Below are 21,801 nucleotides of genomic sequence, written 5' to 3'. Positions count from 1 at the left end.
GAAAGTGGATAATTCACCGACAAGTGACGTATCTAGTAAGTTAAAATTAAGTGTTCACAAATGTTTAAAAGTTATTTAAAGTTGAATAATTAACGTAAGAGTATAATTGTGGCAGAATGTATAAGTGTGTGTGTGTGTGTGCTCCCCTATGCATGTACCTGTATGAATATGAGTGTTCACCAAGTCACTGTGCATCCACAGGAGTCCCAGTTGGACTGACTATGAGGGTGTCCTCTGTGACCAAGCTAAACGAAACCTACATCAAGGAGGTGTTCTTGCATCAGGTCTGTGTCTCTGTCATTGTTGGACCAGACAGCTTAACACCAATTACAGTTACTCCTCATCAGCTCTAAGTCTCACCGGTGATTCTGTGCCGTTGATTCCAGCTCCAGGAGGAATTGATCAGACGAGGGCTACCAGCAGACATCACTGTCGGTCTGAGAAAGGTTCAAGCTCTCAGCCCCTGAGGGAGAGAGATACTGGATCTTTACAACCCACAACATCGTCCAGCTGAAGGATAATGAAGTTGGATGACAAATATACCATGTTCACCAGCAGTCATGTGTTCCATGTTAGGTGCTGTTTATGTGTCTTTGGTGCCACCTGGAAGAAAAGAAGATTTGAAAATGTTTAAATTTTGACATGAGACTGTAATATTATTTGATCACTAAATAGATGCATGTTGAAGCTTTTCATTACAGTTTTTTCACATGTATATGCGTGTCTATGGGCATATTTTTGTCAGAGTGGCAGTTGGCAACCTCCAAATATCATTAATCTGCTACTTATGTCATTGTAAGGATCAAATCCCACTACAATATTCTGCTGATCTAATCATCCCAGAAAATGCAATGAATTCAAAATTCTCCTACATTTACATTCAGTCATTTAGCAGACGCTCTTATCCAGAGTGACTTACAGTAAGTACAGGAACATTCCACCAGAGGCAAGAAGGGTGAAGTGCCTTGCCCAAGAACACAACATCATTTTTCACGGCTGGGAATCGAACCGGCAACCTTTGGATTAGTAGCCCGATTCCCTAACTGCTCAGCCACCTGACTCCCTCCTACATACATAGATGAATAAAATAAAATAAATACATATATCCAATGGTGCATCTACATATTTTTACTGTTTTAAATTACATCTTCTGTAGCAAACATTTTGCATTAAGTTGGCTGGCTCAGAGCCAGGTTTAAGAGTGACATGGTTCCAGATTAAATTATATATAGATACACACCCAAGACTTTAAAAACCAGAGGACACAACCACATCAACCTCAGTGAAGCAACCACAGAGACCCACGATGGAGGTCTTGAAAACTGAAGCTGAATCTGGGAATCACTATCTTGTCTTTCCATCGTGCTCATCTCAAACAGGTTCATAACTTCTTTGTCATGTGGATCATGGATACTTGCCACAGGCAGTCAATTTGCTTGATTGATTTAAAGACCAGTGACAGCTCGTGATGGGAGTGCAAAAGTGTGACAAGGTAGCAAACACGGACTGTATTTCTAAGCATGTTTTGGAAATACAACCACAGCACCAAAATTTTGATTAATTGATAGCCAAGGTGAGGGCAAGGGCTTCAAACAGCGAAGGCAATTTGTGGAGTACGAACATGCAGGACACACTACCAAGCTCCAGGTGTGTCTTGCAAAGTACAATGTGTTCAAGTGTTTAAAACATCCTCTTTCAACACTTCTCCAGCAGCCATAGCATTCTCAAACATGTCATCTCAAAAACAATTGTATTGCGAATGTCATAATACTTGACATGCTAACAGAGGTTTTCCTGTTTATCCTTCAGCCATTCTCCTTTTAATAAGATAATCGCATCAGTAGCAAAAATGACAGTGTCAATGTATAAAGTTGTGACAACATTGATTTCTCTACAGAGCCAAAGGAACGGGTTTGGCTTGAAAGTTGGTAGGGAGGCGGGCCGACCCAATAAACAAATTTAACATTCCTTTCGGGCCTGCGATTGGTTCGGGCCACCCGCCCCCCAAAAAGAAAATAAATAATAATAATGTTTGCCAATCAAAAGGATCCCATTTACTATTTTGGTTTAGGGCCCCCAAATCAAATCAAATCAAATTTATTTGTATAGCCCTTTTTACACGCAAGCATGTCACAGAGGGCTTCACATACGCCCATAGAACTGCCCCTCAACCAACCTAAACCCTCAAGGAAGACAAGGAAAAACTCCCAGAAAAACTCCCAACGGGAGAAAAAATGGAAGAAACCTTGGGAGGAGCAATTCAGAGAGGGATCCCCTCCTCCAGAGACGGTTGGCAAGAGAGAGGAGCAGAACACAAGCTAAACATAGTCATACAGTGTCAATGGGTTTTAAAACACCAAAAATCCATTGTTCGGCTTTATAGACGTTGGATGGGACCTGGAAACTCGCTGTTGACCGTCATGGAGGCTGGTTTCCGGTTGACGACCTGGTCCAGCGTTGGTAGACCGACGACCAGGCAGGTCCTGACAGCTCAGACCCCCCACACCACAAGGGATGTGTGGGGGGGACAGAGAGGAGAACAGGGATTAGAGAATGCCAGGAGCAGCTAACAGTTTCAGTCGTAATAGAATGAGATCCCCACCGGTCAAGTGTGGACTAGTGCAGCAATTTAACAAAGCTAAGAGGGTATGTGATGCAGCCCCACACACCAAGACAGCGACAGCCCCCCTTGGTTGGAACATGAAATCTGTTCCAGGGGAAACAACTCTAAAATAGGTTATATTTATACGAATAAGGATGAAAACAACCAGCCCCCCGTTGTCTCCAACTAGTAAACTATAACAATTAAAATATACAGCAACGGAACTATTACAGTAACAATATACAATAACAGGTTTACTTTATTTGTAACATTTAAATGGGCAGTGTGAACATAAGCTAAAATTACAATTTAAAAGTTACATGTGATACACACATAGGCAAACGCACACCCCAGGTTTACATAGAAAGTACACACATTTAACAATCATAGGATTGACTAAACAGGAACGTTTTTAATCTAGTTTTAAATGTCGAAACAGTATCAGCCTCCCTAATTGAGACAGGTAATTTGTTCCAGAGAAGAGGTGCTCTATATGAGAACGCCCTACCTCCAGCAGGTTTTTTCTTAATTTTGGGTATTACCAGATAGCCGGCATCTTGAGATCTTAGAGTCCTTGCGGGGCAATAGGGTGCAAGGAGACCGGAGAGGTACAGTGGTGCCAATCCATGTAGAGATTTGTAAGTTAGTAGTAAAACTTTGAAATCAGCTCTGGCTTGGATAGGGAGCCAGTGTAAAGAGATAAGAGTAGATGTTATATGATCAAACTTTCTTGTTTTTGTCAATAGTCTAGCAGCAGCATTTTGTACCCGCTGTAAATTTTTCAAGTAGGTAATTGGGAGGCCAGAGAACAACACATTGCAGTAGTCCAATCGGGACGTAACAAAAGCATGTATTAGTTTTTCAGCATCATCCTTTGAGAGGAATTTTCGTATTTTGGCAATATTACGTAGATGGAAAAATGCAGTTCTGGTGATTTGTTTAATATGGTACTCAAACGAAAGGTCTGGGTCCAATGTGACTCCTAAATTTTTTACCAACTGGCTTTGAGATACTTTGACACCATCTAAGTTTAAGGTCAGATTGGATAAATTATTTCTGTATTTTTTAGGGCCGAAAATTTGAACCTCGGTTTTATCCGAATTAAGAAGAAGGAAATTTGCTGTCATCCAAGTTCTCAACCCGGAAACACATTTTTCCATAGCATGTGGAAATTCTCCAGGCTTTATGGACATGTATAGCTGAGTATCATCTGCATAACAGTGAAAATTTACCCCAGAGCTTCTAATTATGTTTCCTAAAGGCAACATATAGAGTGAAAATAACAGAGGGCCTAGAACTGAACCCTGTGGTACTCCGTATTTTACAGTAGTGCTCCTGGATGAGCAACCATCATAGTGGACATATTGTGATCTATCAGATAGATACGATCTAAACCACTGAAGTGAAGTACCAGAGATCCCAACATAGTTCTCCATACGCTCCAGGAGAATCTCATGATCCACAGTCTGCATTGCCAAACCCCTAGGGCCAGCCCTGGGGAAGAGGGAGACATGAGGGAGATGTGTGGGGAGGAATGTGTAAGAGGCAGAGCAACATCTCAAAAAGACACCATACCTCTCTCCATGTAGTGACATGGAGAATTCCGGAATTCCTATCAACAAATCAAATCACGAAATGTATTGTATAAGGTCGGCTTCACAATGACTGTATAACGGGTTTGACAGTACATTGTCACAAATATTCTGCTGCACTGTGAAAAAATGATCTTCATTTAAACATGTCGTTCCACATTCCTCTCTCAGATGCTCAGCATTTTCTTGACAGCACTTGTGTGAGTGTGTGTTTAAAAGCAGATGCTGCAGTCAGAGGTGCTCACATACGGTAGGCACCATGTCTGTCTCTACCATCCTGCTGCCTCTGTTACTGCTGCTCTCTGGATCCTCAGCCGCACACTTCAACGGAGGGACCATGACCTTTAACCCCAAAGGAGTCAATGCAGACGGATCCTACACAGTAAGACCACAGAGTAGAAACAGGGATCTGAGTTCTGACAGGGGAGTGTGGATATCTGACTCCTGCAAAGTAGCAGAGATAAAAACTCATGTTTTTGAATGGAAGATACTGGTAACCGGTTGTGGTAACTGGTCGGTATTTATTACATGCACAGTCTGAGACGTTAGATTAGATTCAGATTAGATTCAACTTTACATCACCACCTATTTGATAAATAGATGCAAGAATACAAAGCCATGCAAGCAGGTCAAAAAGACCATTATGTATATAGCATTGTATCTGATAGTGTTGTGAAAATATGTCTTATTTGTCATATGTTGTAAACAATTCAAATGTGTGCTAGCAAGTTACTTTGTACTCTACTTTTTTGAAAACCTAACTAGAACGTTGGGATATTTAGCATGTTCCACTTTTGATGAGTTACCACAGTCAACTCTGTAAACTATAGGATAGAATTGTTGGTTAGACTTCACACCTGCTGAATGATTGTAGGTGGACATTCGCTTCAAGTTGGCCCTTCACACAACGTGTTCCACTTCAGCCTGGGCTAACATTTGGACATGTCAGAGTGGAAATTGTGGCAGTATTAGCAGCAATGCTCTGTATAACCTGGACAGTAGCAGTGGAGACTGGTGCCAGTGGGAAGAAGTCATGATTAGAAATGTTGACACCAACCTACCTTTTATACTGGAGTAAGTGTTGAATAAAACTGGGTGACAACACTTTACATAACTGCATCTATGTTTGCTAATGTTCATAGTATTTGCTCAGTATAGTCCCATGGCTGTGCAACTGTAACATACTTTACGATCATGTTGATAGACTGTCTAGTGGTAACTGGATCACCACCTATGTTGGGGATATACCATGGAGACTAAGAACTACGGTGGATCTGGGAGTGAGGTCTGACACAAGGACAGCCAACAGATCCCCACAGACCACAGTCATACCTCTTCTGCTGTAAGTTGTATTCATCATTTGTTTTAATTTGTGTGATTTTTTTAACTAAATACAAGGACTAATTAAAAAAAATCTCTCTCACTAGTGGTCTCACTTGTTCTCTGTCTTTCTCTACTCTCAAGAGTTCCAGTGAACTGTCCCAGGGATTTTCAGCTTTTGGCCCATGATCCAGATGGAGACCTGGTTCAGTGCAGACTAGGTCTTCTTGAGAACCAGGAGTGTGCTGATTGTTCACTACCTGTACCGAGCATTTTTACACTGAAGGTGAGGACCCAGGGAGCACACACCCAGACATTAGAGAACAATGATCATATGTCAAGTGGCACACTTTCATCTGAGAGACTGTGGTGTAAATAATTATGATTTTGTTTTTTTATTGATCTAAAACAGTTTTCCAATTACACATATACAACATAGCTAATATGACAAGAAGAAACCAAAGAAAAAGTAAAACAATTTGACAATAAACATTAATTCAACAATAAACAATATTATTCATTATAAAAATAATCATAACATATAGCCTACCCAAAACTACTTAAGAACAACAAAATAACATATCAACTTTTATCCAACAATTAGTTAATCAATGTTATTTTTGTTCCCTTCAGTCACCCTGCACGCTATCTTACCTGAACACTTCCAGTGCTCCAAACACGTACGCAGTTCAGCTTATGATTGAGGACTTCCCCACTGCGTCTATAACCCTGAGCTACAAGGATGGCTCGCAGTCCAACCGGAGATCCTTGTTAAGCCCTCTCAGCAAGTTGCCCGTACAGTTTGCAGTCAGAGGTAGATATTATCTACAGTGTGTAGGCTACACGTTTGTCTTTAAAAGGCTGGGGGATGAGTGTGGATTTTACAATTAGAAAAGTATCCAACCGTCGAGTGTGTGGGTTGGTTGTGACATGTATATACAACTATGAAGCACGTGAAAGATAGACATACATCTCAGTATTCATGGCTGCCTTGTGCTCCAGTTGGGGCTGCAGTGCCCTCCTGTGCAGAGGGGGAATATCTCCCCAGGTTCCTGTCCCCGACGCCGGCCTACGGAACCCACTTCTACGTTGCTGTCAACAACACACTGGAGATCTCAGTCAGGGCAGAGGCCCTCTATTCTATGTGAGGAAAATATACTGTAACTCATGTATTCACCACTGGGAGGCAGCGTGTCCTTAACATCAATCAGTCTGTATAGGAATGATCCTACATATCCTTAGTGTAGAAGAATACTTATGGGAATATGTTGTTGTGGTTTTTAAGCGTTCTCGAGCTTCTGGTCAGTGGTCCTCACAATTTTATAAAGACCACGACTGCACCTGGACAGTTCACAATAATATGGACACCAACAGCAGATGACGACAGACAGGACCATCCTATCTGCTTCGTCTCCCAGGCACTGAATAAGGACAGGTCAGTCGTTATTTTGCTAAATCAAGTGATTCTCTAGAAGTTCAGTTGTTTTATAATCCTGCATCTATCATTTTAAGAACCAAATTAGAAAAAGTCTACCATCTAAAATATGTGTTAAGTGAATCTACTATCTACAAATGTGTTAATAACATATTATTGTTACAGCTTAAAATATCACTCTGAGCTGCGTTGTGTGATTGTCACCGTTGGAAACCTATACACCACACCAGATCCTGAAACTAAGACACACATTTTCACAACAACCACAACTAATATACCTGATGCCAAAAATAACACACAAACACCCAAAAGTCTCAACCCATCAACACCCTCAACTACTACAGAAACACCAACAACTACCACAGAAACAACTACCACTGAAACGACCACAACCACCACTGAAACACCCACAACTACAAAAGAAACACAACCAACTACCACTGAAATGCCCACAACTACCACACTAACACCAACGACTACCACAGAAACACCAACAACTACCACTGAAAAACCAACACCTACCACAGAAACACCAACACCTACCACTGAAACGACCACAGCCACTACTGAAACACCCACAACTACCACACAAACACCCACAACTACCACAGAAACACCCACAACTACCGTATCAACGCCCACAACTACCACAGAAACACCCACAACTACCACAGAAACACCCACAACTAACACAAAAACACCCACAACTACCACACAAGCACCCACAAGTACCACACAAGCACCCACAACTAACAAACAAGCACCCAATATTACCACAGAAACACCCACAACTATCACAGAACCACCCACAACTACCAGACATGCACCCAAAACTACAACACAAGCACCCACAACTACCACAGAAGCTCCCACAACTACCACAGAAACACCCACAACTACCACACAAGCTCCCACAACTACCACAGAAACACCCACAACTACCACACAAGCACCCACTATTACCACAGAAACACCCACAACTACCACAGAAACACCCACAACTACCACACAAGCACCCACAACTACGACAGAAACACCCAAAACTACCAAACAAACTCCTAAAACTACTACACAAGCACCCACAACTAACACACAAGCTCCCACAACTACCACAGAAACACACACAACAAAAACGCAGACAACTAACACACAAGCTCCCACAACTACCACACAAACACCCACAACTACCACTGGAACACCACCAACTACCAATGAAACGCCCACAACTACCACAGAAACACCCACAACTACCATATTAACGCCTACAACTACCACACAAACACCCAAAACGAACACAAAAACACCCACAACTACCACACAAGCACCCACAACTACCACAGAAACACCCACAACTACCACACAAGCACCCACTATTACCACAGAAACACCCACAACTACCACAAAAACACCCACAACTACCACACAAGTACCCACAACTACCACACAAGTACCCACAACTACCACACAAGCTCCCACAACTACCACACAAGCACCCACTATTACCACACAAGCACCCACTATTACCACACAAGCACCCACAACTACCACACAAGCTCCCACAACTACCACAGAAACACCCACTATTACCACAGAAACATCCACAACTACCACAGAAACACCCACAACTACCACAAAAACACCCACAACTACCACTGAAAAACCCACAACTACTACATGGACACCCACAACTACCACAGAAACCCCCACAACTACCACACAAGCTCCCACAACTACCACAGAAACACCCACAACTACCACACAAGTACCCACAACTACCATACAAGCACCCACAACTACCACACAAGCACCCACTATTACCACAGAAACACCCACAACTACCACAGAAACAACCATTACTACCACACAAGTACCCACAACTACCACACAAGCACCCACAACTACCACACAAGCACCAACTATTACCACAGAAACACCCACAACTACCACAGAAACACCCACAACTACCACACAAGCACCCATAACTACCACACAAGCACCCACAAGTACCACACAAACACCCACAACTACCACTGAAAAACCCACAACTACCACACAAGCTCCCACAACTACCACAGAAACACCCGCAACTACCAAAGAAACACCACCAACTACCACTGAAACATCCACAACTACCACACAAGCACCCACAACTACCACACAAGCACCCACAACTACCACACAAACACCCACAACTACCACAGAAACCCCCACAACTACCGCACAAGCTCCCACAACTACCACAGAAACACCCACAACTACCACATTGACACACACAACTACCACAAAACCCCCCACAACTGCCACACAAGCTCCCACAACTAATACAGAAACACCCACAACTACCACACAAGCACCCACAAGTACCACACAAACACCCACAACTACCACTGAAAAACCCACAACTACCACATTGACACCCACAACTACCACAAAACCCCCCACAACTACCACACAAGCTCCCACAACTACCACAGAAACACCCACAACTACCACACAAGCTCCCACAACTACCACAGAAACACCCACAACTACCACACAAGTACCCACAACTACCACAGAAACACCCACAACTACCACACAAGCTCCCACAACTACCACAGAAACACCCACAACTACCACACAAGTACCCACAACTACCACACAAGCACCCACAACTACCACACAAGCACCCACTATTACCACAGAAACACCCACAACTACCACAGAAACAACCATTACTACCACACAAGTACCCACAACTACCACACAAGAACCCACAACTACCACACAAGCACCAACTATTACCACAGAAACACCCACAACTACCACAGAAACACCCACAACTACCACACAAGCACCCATAACTACCACACAAGCACCCACAAGTACCACACAAACACCCACAACTACCACTGAAAAACCCACAACTACCACATTGACACCCACAACTACCACAAAACCCCCCACAACTACCACACAAGCTCCCACAACTACCACAGAAAAACCCGCAACTACCAAAGAAACACCACCAACTACCACTGAAACATCCACAACTACCACACAAGCACCCACAACTACCACACAAGCACCCACAACTACCACACACACACCCACAACTACCACAGAAACCCCCACAACTACCGCACAAGCTCCCACAACTACCACAGAAACACCCACAACTACCACATTGACACCCACAACTACCACAAAACCCCCCACAACTGCCACACAAGCTCCCACAACTACCACAGAAACACCCACAACTACCACACAAGCACCCACAAGTACCACACAAACACCAACAACTACCACTGAAACGCCCACAATTACAACACAAGCACCCACAAGTACCACACAAACACCCACAACTACCACTGAAAAACCCACAACTACCACATTGACACCCACAACTACCACAAAACCCCCCACAACTACCACACAAGCTCCCACAACTACCACAGAAACACCCACAACTACCACACAAGCACCCACAAGTACCACACAAACACCAACAACTACCACTGAAACGCCCACAATTACAGCACAATCACCCACAACTACCACACAAGCTCCCACAACTACCACAGAAACACCCACAACTACCACAAAAGTACCCACAACTACCACATCAACGCCCACTATTACCACAGAAACACCCAAAACTACCACACAAACAACCACAGATACCACACAAGCTCCCATAACGACCACATCAACACCCACAACTACAACAGAAACACCAACAACTACCACAGAAACAACTACCACAGAAACACCCACAACTACCACATCAACGACCACAACTACCACATCAACACCAACACATACCACCAAAATGCCCACAGCCACCACTGAAACACCCACAACTACCAAAGAAACGCCACCAACTGCCACTGAAACGCTCACAACTACCACTGAAAGGCCCACAACTACCACAGAAACGCCCACAACTACCACTGAAACACCAACAACTACCACTGAAACGCCCACAACTACTATATTGACACCCACAACTACTCCAGAAACCCCCACAACTACCACACAAACACCCACAACTACCACACAAGCTCCCACAACTACCACAGAAACACCCACAACTACCACACAACTACCCACAACTACCATACAAGCACCCACAACTACCACTGAAACACCCACAACTACCACACAAGCACCCACAACTACCACACAAGCACGCACAAATAACACACAAGCTCCCACAACTACCACAGAAACACCCACAACTACCACACAAGCACCCACACCTACCACACTAGCTCCCACAACGACCACACAAACACCCACAACTACCACAGAAAAACCCACAACTACCACAGAAACACCCAAAACTACCAAACAAACTACCACAACTACCACACAAGCACTCACAACTACCACACAAGCTCCCAGAACTACCAAAAAAACACCCACAACTACCACAGAAACACCCACAACCTCCACACAAACAACCACATATACAACACAAGCTCCCATAACGACCATATCAACACCCACAACTACAACAGAAACACCAACAACTACCACCAAAATAACTACCACGGAAACACCCACAACTACCACACAAGCACCCACAACTACCACACAAGCACCCACAACTACGACACAAGCACCCACAACTACCAAACAAGCTCCCACAACTACCACTGAAACACCCACAACTACCACACAAGTACCCATAACTACCACACAAACACCCACAACTAGCACACAAGCTCCAACAACTAACAAAGAAACACCCACAACTACCACAAAAGCACCCACAACTACCACACAAGCACCCACTATTACCACAGAAACACCCACAACTACCACAGAAACACCCACAACTACCACACAAGCACCCACTATTACCACAGAAACACCAACAACTACCACAGAAACAACTACCACAGAAACACCCACAAATACCACATCAACGACCACAACTACCACATCAACACCTACCACCAAAATGCCCACAACCACCACTGAAACACCCACAACCACCACAGAAACACCCACAACTACCATAAAAAAAACAACAACTACCACAGAAACACCCACAACTACCACTGAAACACCCACAATTATCACATCAACACCCACAACTACCACACAAGCACCCACAACTACCACACAAGTACCCATAACTACCACACAAGCACCCACAACTAGCACACAAGCTCCAACAACTAACAAAGAAACACCCACAACTACCACAAAAGCACCCACAACTACCACACAAGCACCCACAACTACCACACAAGCACCCACTATTACCACAGAAACACCGACAACTACCACAGAAACACCCACAACTACCACAAAAGCACCCACAACTACCACACAAGCACCCACAACTACGACACAAGCACCCACAACTACCACACAAGCTCCCACAACTACCACTGAAACACCCACAACTACCACACAAGTACCCATAACTACCACACAAGCACCCACAACTAGCACACAAGCTCCAACAACTAACAAAGAAACACCCACAACTACCACAAAAGCACCCACAACTACCACACAAGCACCCACTATTACCACAGAAACACCCACAACTACCACACAAGCACCCACAACTACGACACAAGCACCCACAACTACCACACAAGCTCCCACAACTACCACTGAAACACCCACAACTACCACACAAGTACCCATAACTACCACACAAGCACCCACAACTAGCACACAAGCTCCAACAACTAACAAAGAAACACCCACAACTACCACAAAAGCACCCACAACTACCACACAAGCACCCACAACTACCACACAAGCACCCACTATTACCACAGAAACACCCACAACTACCACAGAAACACCCACAACTACCACAAAAGCACCCACAACTACCACACAAGCACCCACAACTACGACACAAGCACCCACAACTACCACACAAGCTCCCACAAATACCACTGAAACACCCACAACTACTACACAAGTACCCATAACTACCACACAAGCACCCACAACTAGCACACAAGCTCCAACAACTAACAAAGAAACACCCACAACTACCACAAAAGCACCCACAACTACCACACAAGCACCCACTATTACCACAGAAACACCCACAACTACCACAGAAACACCCACAACTACCACAAAAGCACCCACAACTACCACACAAGCACCCACTATTACCACAGAAACACCCACAACTACCACAGAAACACCCACAACTACCACACAAGCACCCACTATTACCACAGAAACACCAACAACTACCACAGAAACAACTACCACAGAAACACCCACAACTACCACTGAAACACCCACAATTATCACATCAACACCCACAACTACCACATCAACAACAACAACTACCACTGAAACGCCAAGAACTACCACTGAAACACCATCAACTACCAAAGAAACACCCACAACTACCATTGAAACACCCACAACTATCACAGAAACACCCACAACTACCACACAAGCTCCCACAACTACCACTGAAACTCCCACAATTACCACACCAACACCCACAACTACCACATCAGCACCCACAACGACTACATCAACACCAAAAACTACCACTGAAACACCCACAACTACCACAGAAACACCCACAACCTCCACACAAACAACCACATATACCACACAAGCTCCCATAACGACCATATCAACACCCACAACTACAACAGAAACACCAACAACTACCACCAAAATAACTACCACGGAAACACCCACAACTACCACACAAGCACCCACAACTACCACACAAGCACCCACAACTACGACACAAGCACCCACAACTACCACACAAGCTCCCACAACTACCACTGAAACACCCACAACTACCACACAAGTACCCATAACTACCACACAAGCACCCACAACTAGCACACAAGCTCCAACAACTAACAAAGAAACACCCACAACTACCACAAAAGCACCCACAACTACCACACAAGCACCCACTATTACCACAGAAACACCCACAACTACCACAGAAACACCCACAACTACCACACAAGCACCCACTATTACCACAGAAACACCAACAACTACCACAGAAACAACTACCACAGAAACACCCACAACTACCACATCAACGACCACAACTACCACATCAACACCTACCACCAAAATGCCCACAACCACCACTGAAACACCCACAACCACCACAGAAGCACCCACAACTACCATAAAAAAAACAACAACTACCACAGAAACACCCACAACTACCACTGAAACACCCACAATTATCACATCAACACCCACAACTACCACACAAGCACCCACAACTACCACACAAGTACCCATAACTACCACACAAGCACCCACAACTAGCACACAAGCTCCAACAACTAACAAAGAAACACCCACAACTACCACAAAAGCACCCACAACTACCACACAAGCACCCACAACTACCACACAAGCACCCACTATTACCACAGAAACACCCACAACTACCACAGAAACACCCACAACTACCACAAAAGCACCCACAACTACCACACAAGCACCCACAACTACGACACAAGCACCCACAACTACCACACAAGCTCCCACAACTACCACTGAAACACCCACAACTACCACACAAGTACCCATAACTACCACACAAGCACCCACAACTAGCACACAAGCTCCAACAACTAACAAAGAAACACCCACAACTACCACAAAAGCACCCACAACTACCACACAAGCACCCACTATTACCACAGAAACACCCACAACTACCACACAAGCACCCACAACTACGACACAAGCACCCACAACTACCACACAAGCTCCCACAACTACCACTGAAACACCCACAACTACCACACAAGTACCCATAACTACCACACAAGCACCCACAACTAGCACACAAGCTCCAACAACTAACAAAGAAACACCCACAACTACCACAAAAGCACCCACAACTACCACACAAGCACCCACAACTACGACACAAGCACCCACAACTACCACACAAGCTCCCACAACTACCACTGAAACACCCACAACTACCACACAAGTACCCATAACTACCACACAAGCACCCACAACTAGCACACAAGCTCCAACAACTAACAAAGAAACACCCACAACTACCACAAAAGCACCCACAACTACCACACAAGCACCCACAACTACCACACAAGCACCCACTATTACCACAGAAACACCCACAACTACCACAGAAACACCCACAACTACCACAAAAGCACCCACAACTACCACACAAGCACCCACAACTACGACACAAGCACCCACAACTACCACACAAGCTCCCACAACTACCACTGAAACACCCACAACTACTACACAAGTACCCATAACTACCACACAAGCACCCACAACTAGCACACAAGCTCCAACAACTAACAAAGAAACACCCACAACTACCACAAAAGCACCCACAACTACCACACAAGCACCCACTATTACCACAGAAACACCCACAACTACCACAGAAACACCCACAACTACCACAAAAGCACCCACAACTACCACACAAGCACCCACTATTACCACAGAAACACCCACAACTACCACAGAAACACCCACAACTACCACACAAGCACCCACTATTACCACAGAAACACCAACAACTACCACAGAAACAACTACCACAGAAACACCCACAACTACCACTGAAACACCCACAATTATCACATCAACACCCACAACTACCACATCAACAACAACAACTACCACTGAAACGCCAAGAACTACCACTGAAACACCATCAACTACCAAAGAAACACCCACAACTACCATTGAAACACCTACAACTATCACAGAAACACCCACAACTACCACACAAGCTCCCACAACTACCACTGAAACTCCCACAACTACCACACCAACACCCACAACTACCACATCAGCACCCACAACGACTACATCAACACCAAAAACTACCACTGAAACACCCACAACTACCACAGAAACTTCCACAACCAATACTACAACACCCGCAACCACCACTCTGCCACCCACAACTGTATCATCTCCAAACATCTCAACCAGAAAGGTGGACAATTCAACAACAAGTTATATATCTAGTAAGTAAAAACCATGTATGTTCATGAATGTTTAAAGGTTAATTTTATAGTTGAATATTTTTTTACTGTTTATAACTGTGGCAGAATATATATGTGTGCGTGTGTGCTCACCTGTGCATGTACCTGTATGAATATGCGTGTTCACTGTGCATCCACAGGAGTCCCAGTTGGACTGACTATGAGGGTGTCCTCTGTGACCAAGCTAAACGAAACCTACATCAAGGAGGTGTTCTTGCATCAGGTCTGTGTCTCTGTCATTGTTGGACCAGACAGCTTAACACCAGCTTACAGTTACTCCTCATCAGCTCTAAGTCTCACCGGTGATTCTGTGCTGTTGGTTCCAGCTCCAGGAGGAATTGATCAGACGAGGGCTACCAGCAGACATCACTGTCGGTCTGAGAATGGTTCAAGCTCTCAGCCCCTGAGGGAGAGAGATAGTGGATCTTTACAACCCACAACATCGTCCAGCTGAAGGAAAAATGGAAGTTGGATAACAAATATATTATGTTCACCAACAGTCAGGTTATTCATATCCCTGTACTTACCGTAACTCGCTCTGGATAAGAGCAACTGCTAAATGACTAAATGTAAATATCAGGTGCTATTTATGTGTCTGTGAAATGAAAAATTGCAAGAAGAAAATAGGATAAGGAAAAGAATGGAAAAATCTAGATCCTTCCCACAAATTCTAGTTCCACTCCATAAGACCTGGAGGAAAAAGTTTGGGTTTTACAAAACGTTATCGTTAGAGCCACATGCTAAATAAATGCATGTTAACGCTTTTCTTTTATTGTTCAGAATAACATACTGATAGAGGATAGGATTTGATATTTTTCTTGAGCCAGTTGTTTATTAATATTGAATTATGCTAGATCATATTTGTAATTGTTTTGAGACTACCCTCATTGATGTGCTTCATTTGTAAATCCAGGATGCCAATGCCTTTTAGAAAGCTATGGAGCAACACTGTTCAGTGACAAAGTGAAAGAAAGATGGATTGTTACCTCACTTAATTATATATTAGAAGATCAGAAGGTCGCTGGTTCGATTCCCGGCTGTGCCAAATGACGTTGTGTCCTTGGGCAAGGCATTTCACCCTACATGCCTCGGGGGAATGTCCCTGTACTTACTGTAAGTCGCTCTGGTTAAGAGCGTCTGCTAAATGTAAATATATTAGTATTCTTTTTTATATTTTTTTTTGCATCATGCTTTATTTTCCTTGTATGCTGATACTTTTGCCATGCATTACAATCCCCCAAAATATATACCACAAACTGTAAATGTGTGTAATTTGATTTGGAAATGAACAATTACAAGAAGAAAAAGAAAAGAATGGAAAGATCTAGATCTTTCCCACAAATTCCAATTCCACTCTGTAACTGCAACTTTCACACATGCATCAGGAGGGCTTTACACGTTTTATGTAACTGCCCGTTTTCTCTCCATAGACTACTTCTCAAGAGGTGTCAGACCAGGGTACAACACAGAAGGGTCTACGGGTGGAGAAACCCACCCTACATAAGAGTCCTGGTACAAAACACCCTCCCCCTCATCGTTGTGTCCTGTAGAAATAGAGGACTGGCCTCCGTTCCTCCGGTTCCCTCTTTTTTCTTTGGAGAAAATCTATATTTGTTCTCGTTCCCTGCGGCGAGGCCATAGGCATGTACACCTCCAAATAGTCACACACACACACACACGCACACAATTACACAAGCAACACATGCACAATCCCAAGTACAAACGTTTTTCTCTCACAGATGCACTTTATCACTCATACAAACACACACACACGCATGAGCACACACACACACACACGTTTGGTCCCTAAACATATGCAGATTGTGTGTGACGGTTGGCATTGGGCTGCTGCCATTCCATTAGTGTGATGTATTCCAGCTGACAGGATGAGGACAGCCGGCCGTGAACACACACACACACACACACACACCTGACCATACCTGGAACTCTCTCAATCAAGGTCTGGAACTCAACAGTCCACTGCAGCCAGCCATCCCTCCACATTTTCTTCCTCCCAGGTACTGTTATAAAGTCATATCATGATGCCTATAGTATTTGTTTGATATTCGGTTGTTTTACATGGAATGCAAGCAGGGCTCCATTCATAACAAGAGACCCCCTGTTGGTGAGAGAAAAAGACTCGCAGGGCAGAATCTTTGTTACAATAGAACAGGGCCCCATGGATGTTCCGCAAATTGCAGTGTTTATATTGCTGGGGGGAAAAAACGGAAAAAAGTAATCAAGCTTTAACTACTCGTTTACATTGGGGAGTTTCTGCTATCTTACTCATTTGACTAATCAGTGTTTTTTTTTTAAATAGTTTGTATTTATTAAAAATGGGAAAACCCACCGAGACAAGAAAGCAATTTACGATCCCTGCACACACGATGAAATAAAACAGTAGAGTACTTAATGATAATGTTTCACGGAAACAAAACCACATCAGGCGCTCCACTCTGTATTCGCTGTGATGCGTCCCTTCTGCCGCATGTGCACCAAGACCGCCCCTGTACGCTCATTATTAAACATGTGTTTCATGGAGGGGAGGAGCCAGTGTAATTGACAGCTCTGTCGAGACACTACATATTTATTTAACAAGTTATTCAAATAGATAAATAATATGCCATAGGCCACTGCTGGTGATATGTTCTGGATGAGAGAGATTCACACGTGGTGGTTTAAATCCGTGAATGTAATAAAATTCACGAGTGGAACGCGCGGTGGTCCTCGCTCATCGGCAACAGGAAGTTAAGACTGAGCGCTGATATTCTGATAATAACGAGGAAGAGAATGGCTGGCCCAATTTACTCAGAGCGCCCGAGGACATCCTTTTATTAAACATTACAAGCTTCACGTAGCGAAAACCCGCACTGATGCGACGGGCTTTGATCAAACTTTGATTGTTTACTTATGGGTTGGTTTCTCCTTGCCCTCTTCTTGAAGAATTCAGGGGATGGAGAGACTTTTTGGGAGGAGAGGTGCTTGGACCCCCACCCCCCCCAACACACACTCATACACACACAATCCCCTCAGAGAATCCCCCCCAACTCAGAACCCCTCTGCAATGAACTGCTTATGAATTATGAATTTATGAAGTGAGGCTTCTACTTGTTCTGCTACTTCAGCTCCTAAAACCCTCTCTTCTTTAAATTATTCATTTATACGCATTAATACGACTTTTGAGGACAATTTCTCTTTTCTGTCTCTTTCCATTCAATCAATGAATTTGGGGTCCGTGCTGTCTGATAGATCTGTGTTTTTTTTTTTTTTTGTGTATCTGTTTACTCACATTGCATGAATAACAATGATGCATGTTCCACTGGAAACGCATGGGTGAATTTTGTCACTGGCGTTGCCGGTGAGTGTTAGCGTGTGATCTCCATCTCATTAGAATTCAGGACAACCAGCATGAACAGGGACAGAGAAAGAAAAGAGAGAGGGAGAGAGGGGGGGGGCGAGTGAGAGAGAGATAGAGGGATGGAGAGAACGAGAATGACAGAGAGAATGAGAAAGGAGAAATGGGGTGAAGGGAGAGCACGAGAGAGAGATGGTGCGTGATGTGTTTCTGTCTGTCTGTGCATATGTGTGTATGTGTGTGTGTGTGAGTGGGTGTGTGTCATGCCTCAGTGTGCTCAGCCTGGCCCTAGTCCATCTCTTCACTGCATATCATCTTGACTGGCGTACCACCATTACGACAAGGGAAGTTGGCATAGCGGCCTCACTTCCTGTCTGATCTCTAAAAAGACGGAACACTTCGTTCAGAACCTTGACCACCAATAGATTTACCTGTCCTTGCCCCTATCTCTGTCCCTGTCACTAATGATATCCCCCTCTTCCCTGTCCCCAGCTATATCCTTGTCCCTGTCTATGCCCCCCCCCCCTCCAAAACGTCACATGGGCGCAAAATGAGAGGTTACCTCCCTTTGCTCTCATTAGCATGCTGGGCAGCAGCGGGAGCCCCGACGAGGACTCGGCTGGGCTGCCGCGACAACGGAAAAGGCTGGGTCAACGGACGACATGGAAGTGTCCGCCATCTCCTCAGCCCGCCGGGATTAGCGACAAATGTCAGCCTAGGCCAGCTGTCTTATCTCTGTCGTTCAGTCCTCTCTCTGTCTCTCTCTGTCTCTCTGTGTCTCTCTCTGTCTCTCTCTGTCATGTGTGCGCATGCACACACACACACACACACACACACACACACACACACACACACACACACACACACACACACACACACACACACACACACACACACACACACACACACACACACACACACACACACACACACACACACACACACACACACACACACACACACAGCTACTCGCTGCCCCACAGGACAAGCTTAGTCTGCTCAGGCATCATAGGAATTACCCAGAAGCCTCGGAGGACGGCTTGTGCGGTTGTGATAGGTGGAACAGTAATGCGGCTCATCGGCCTCCTCTGCTCTTCCTGTGATCAACAGTAATCGTCATGGAAACCCAGGCGAGGACTACAGACAGCGACTGCCATTCAATGTCATGGCTTTGTAAACTTTGCACAGTGACTGTGCGATAGCAAACCACGTTCATTGCAATTGTGATCTGTCAAACAGAGGGACCAGAAGTATCTGTAGATTTTTTCTGTCCCAGTCTGGTAGAGGCGATTGTTCTGCTGAATCATTCTGTCAGATCTACTGGAGGGGGTGGGGAGAGAGAGGCTGGGGAGAGAGAGGCTGGGGAGGGAGAGGCTGGGGAGGGAGAGGCTGGGCAGGGAGAGGCTGGGGAGGGAGAGGCTGGGGAGAGAGAGGCTGGGGAGGGAGAGGATGGGGAGAGAGAGGATGGGGAGAGAGAGGCTGGGGAGGGAGAGGATGGGGAGAGAGAGGCTGGGGAGGGAGAGGCTGGGGAGAGAGAGGCTGGGGAGGGAGAGGCTGGGGAGAGAGAGGATGGGGAGAGAGAGGCTGGGGAGGGAGAGGATGGGGAGAGAGAGGCTGGGGAGAGAGAGGCTGGGGAGAGAGAGGCTGGGGAGAGAGAGGCTGGGGAGAGAGAGGCTGGGGAGAGAGAGGCTGGGGAGAGAGAGGCTGGGGAGGGAGAGGCTGGGGAGAGAGAGGCTGGGGAGGGAGAGGATGGGGAGAGAGAGGCTGCGGAGGGAGAGGATGGGGAGAGAGAGGCTGGGGAGAGAGAGGCTGGGGAGAGAGAGGCTAGGGAGGGAGAGGCTGGGGAGAGAGAGGCTGGGGAGAGAGAGGCTGGGGAGAGAAAGGCTGGGGAGAGAAAGGCTGGGGAGAGAGAGGCTGGGAGAGAGAGGCTGGGGAGAGAGAGACTGGGGAGAGAGAGGCTGGGGAGAGAGAGGCTAAGGTTCATGAATCCCGGAGGGATCCTCACTCCCTCTTTATATCTTGATGGCTCTCTGTCTCTTTCTCTCTCCCCCTTTCTTTCTTTTTTTTAAATTTCCCTCTACAGGATCTTTCTCTCTTTCTCTCTCTTTCTCTCTCTCTTTCTCTCTCTCTTTCTCTCTCTTTCTCTCTCTTTCTCTCTCTTTCTCTCTCTTCTCTCTCTCTCTCTCTCTCTCTTTCTCTCTCTTTCTCTCTCTTTCTCTCTCTTGCACCCTCTCCACCCCCTTCTCTCTGTCTCTCTCTTCCTCTCTCAGTCTCTGTCTCTCTCTCCGTCTCTCTCCCTGTCTCAGTCACAGGCAGATGGGGAGGAGGATCCTTATGGTTCACAACAATCTGGACCACATGACACACCATCAACACCATATGAGCCTCCTTCGCATGAATATTCATACATAACCTAACACACACTGAATCATCAACAAACACAGGTTAAATATTCCACTTATTGCATTTAATTT

General features: G+C 45.1%; 1 protein-coding gene across 1 annotated transcript; it reads left to right on the top strand.

Moving 5' to 3' along the window:
- Positions 1-4,453: 4,453 nt before the first annotated feature.
- On the top strand, positions 4,454-16,379 carry LOC146246242 (uncharacterized). The gene is made up of 9 exons (XM_084683472.1): positions 4,454-4,576; positions 5,144-5,268; positions 5,399-5,536; positions 5,659-5,800; positions 6,148-6,328; positions 6,517-6,658; positions 6,800-6,949; positions 7,115-7,154; positions 16,299-16,379. The coding sequence occupies exons 1-9, from the start codon at positions 4,454-4,456 to the stop codon at positions 16,377-16,379; spliced, it is 1,122 nt and encodes a 373-aa protein (XP_084539598.1).
- The last annotated feature ends 5,422 nt before the right edge of the window (positions 16,380-21,801 follow it).

This window comes from Hypomesus nipponensis, chromosome 20, assembly GCF_054491055.1.
Source record: "Hypomesus nipponensis isolate SF chromosome 20, ASM5449105v1, whole genome shotgun sequence".
Classification (NCBI taxonomy): Eukaryota; Metazoa; Chordata; class Actinopteri; order Osmeriformes; family Osmeridae; genus Hypomesus; species Hypomesus nipponensis.
Note: the sequence above shows the minus strand (reverse complement) of the source record. Positions and strands in the feature narration are given on the sequence as shown.

Excerpts from the sequence above, each read along its gene's own strand:
- LOC146246242 (XM_084683472.1), top strand. The coding sequence starts at position 4,454 with ATGTCTGTCTCTACCATCCTGCTGCCTCTGTTACTGCTGCTCTCTGGA. Across the intron at positions 5,269-5,398 it reads AACCTACCTTTTATACTGGA|ACTGTCTAGTGGTAACTGGA; the intron begins GTAAGTGTTGAA and ends TCATGTTGATAG. Across the intron at positions 6,329-6,516 it reads CGTACAGTTTGCAGTCAGAG|TTGGGGCTGCAGTGCCCTCC; the intron begins GTAGATATTATC and ends CTTGTGCTCCAG.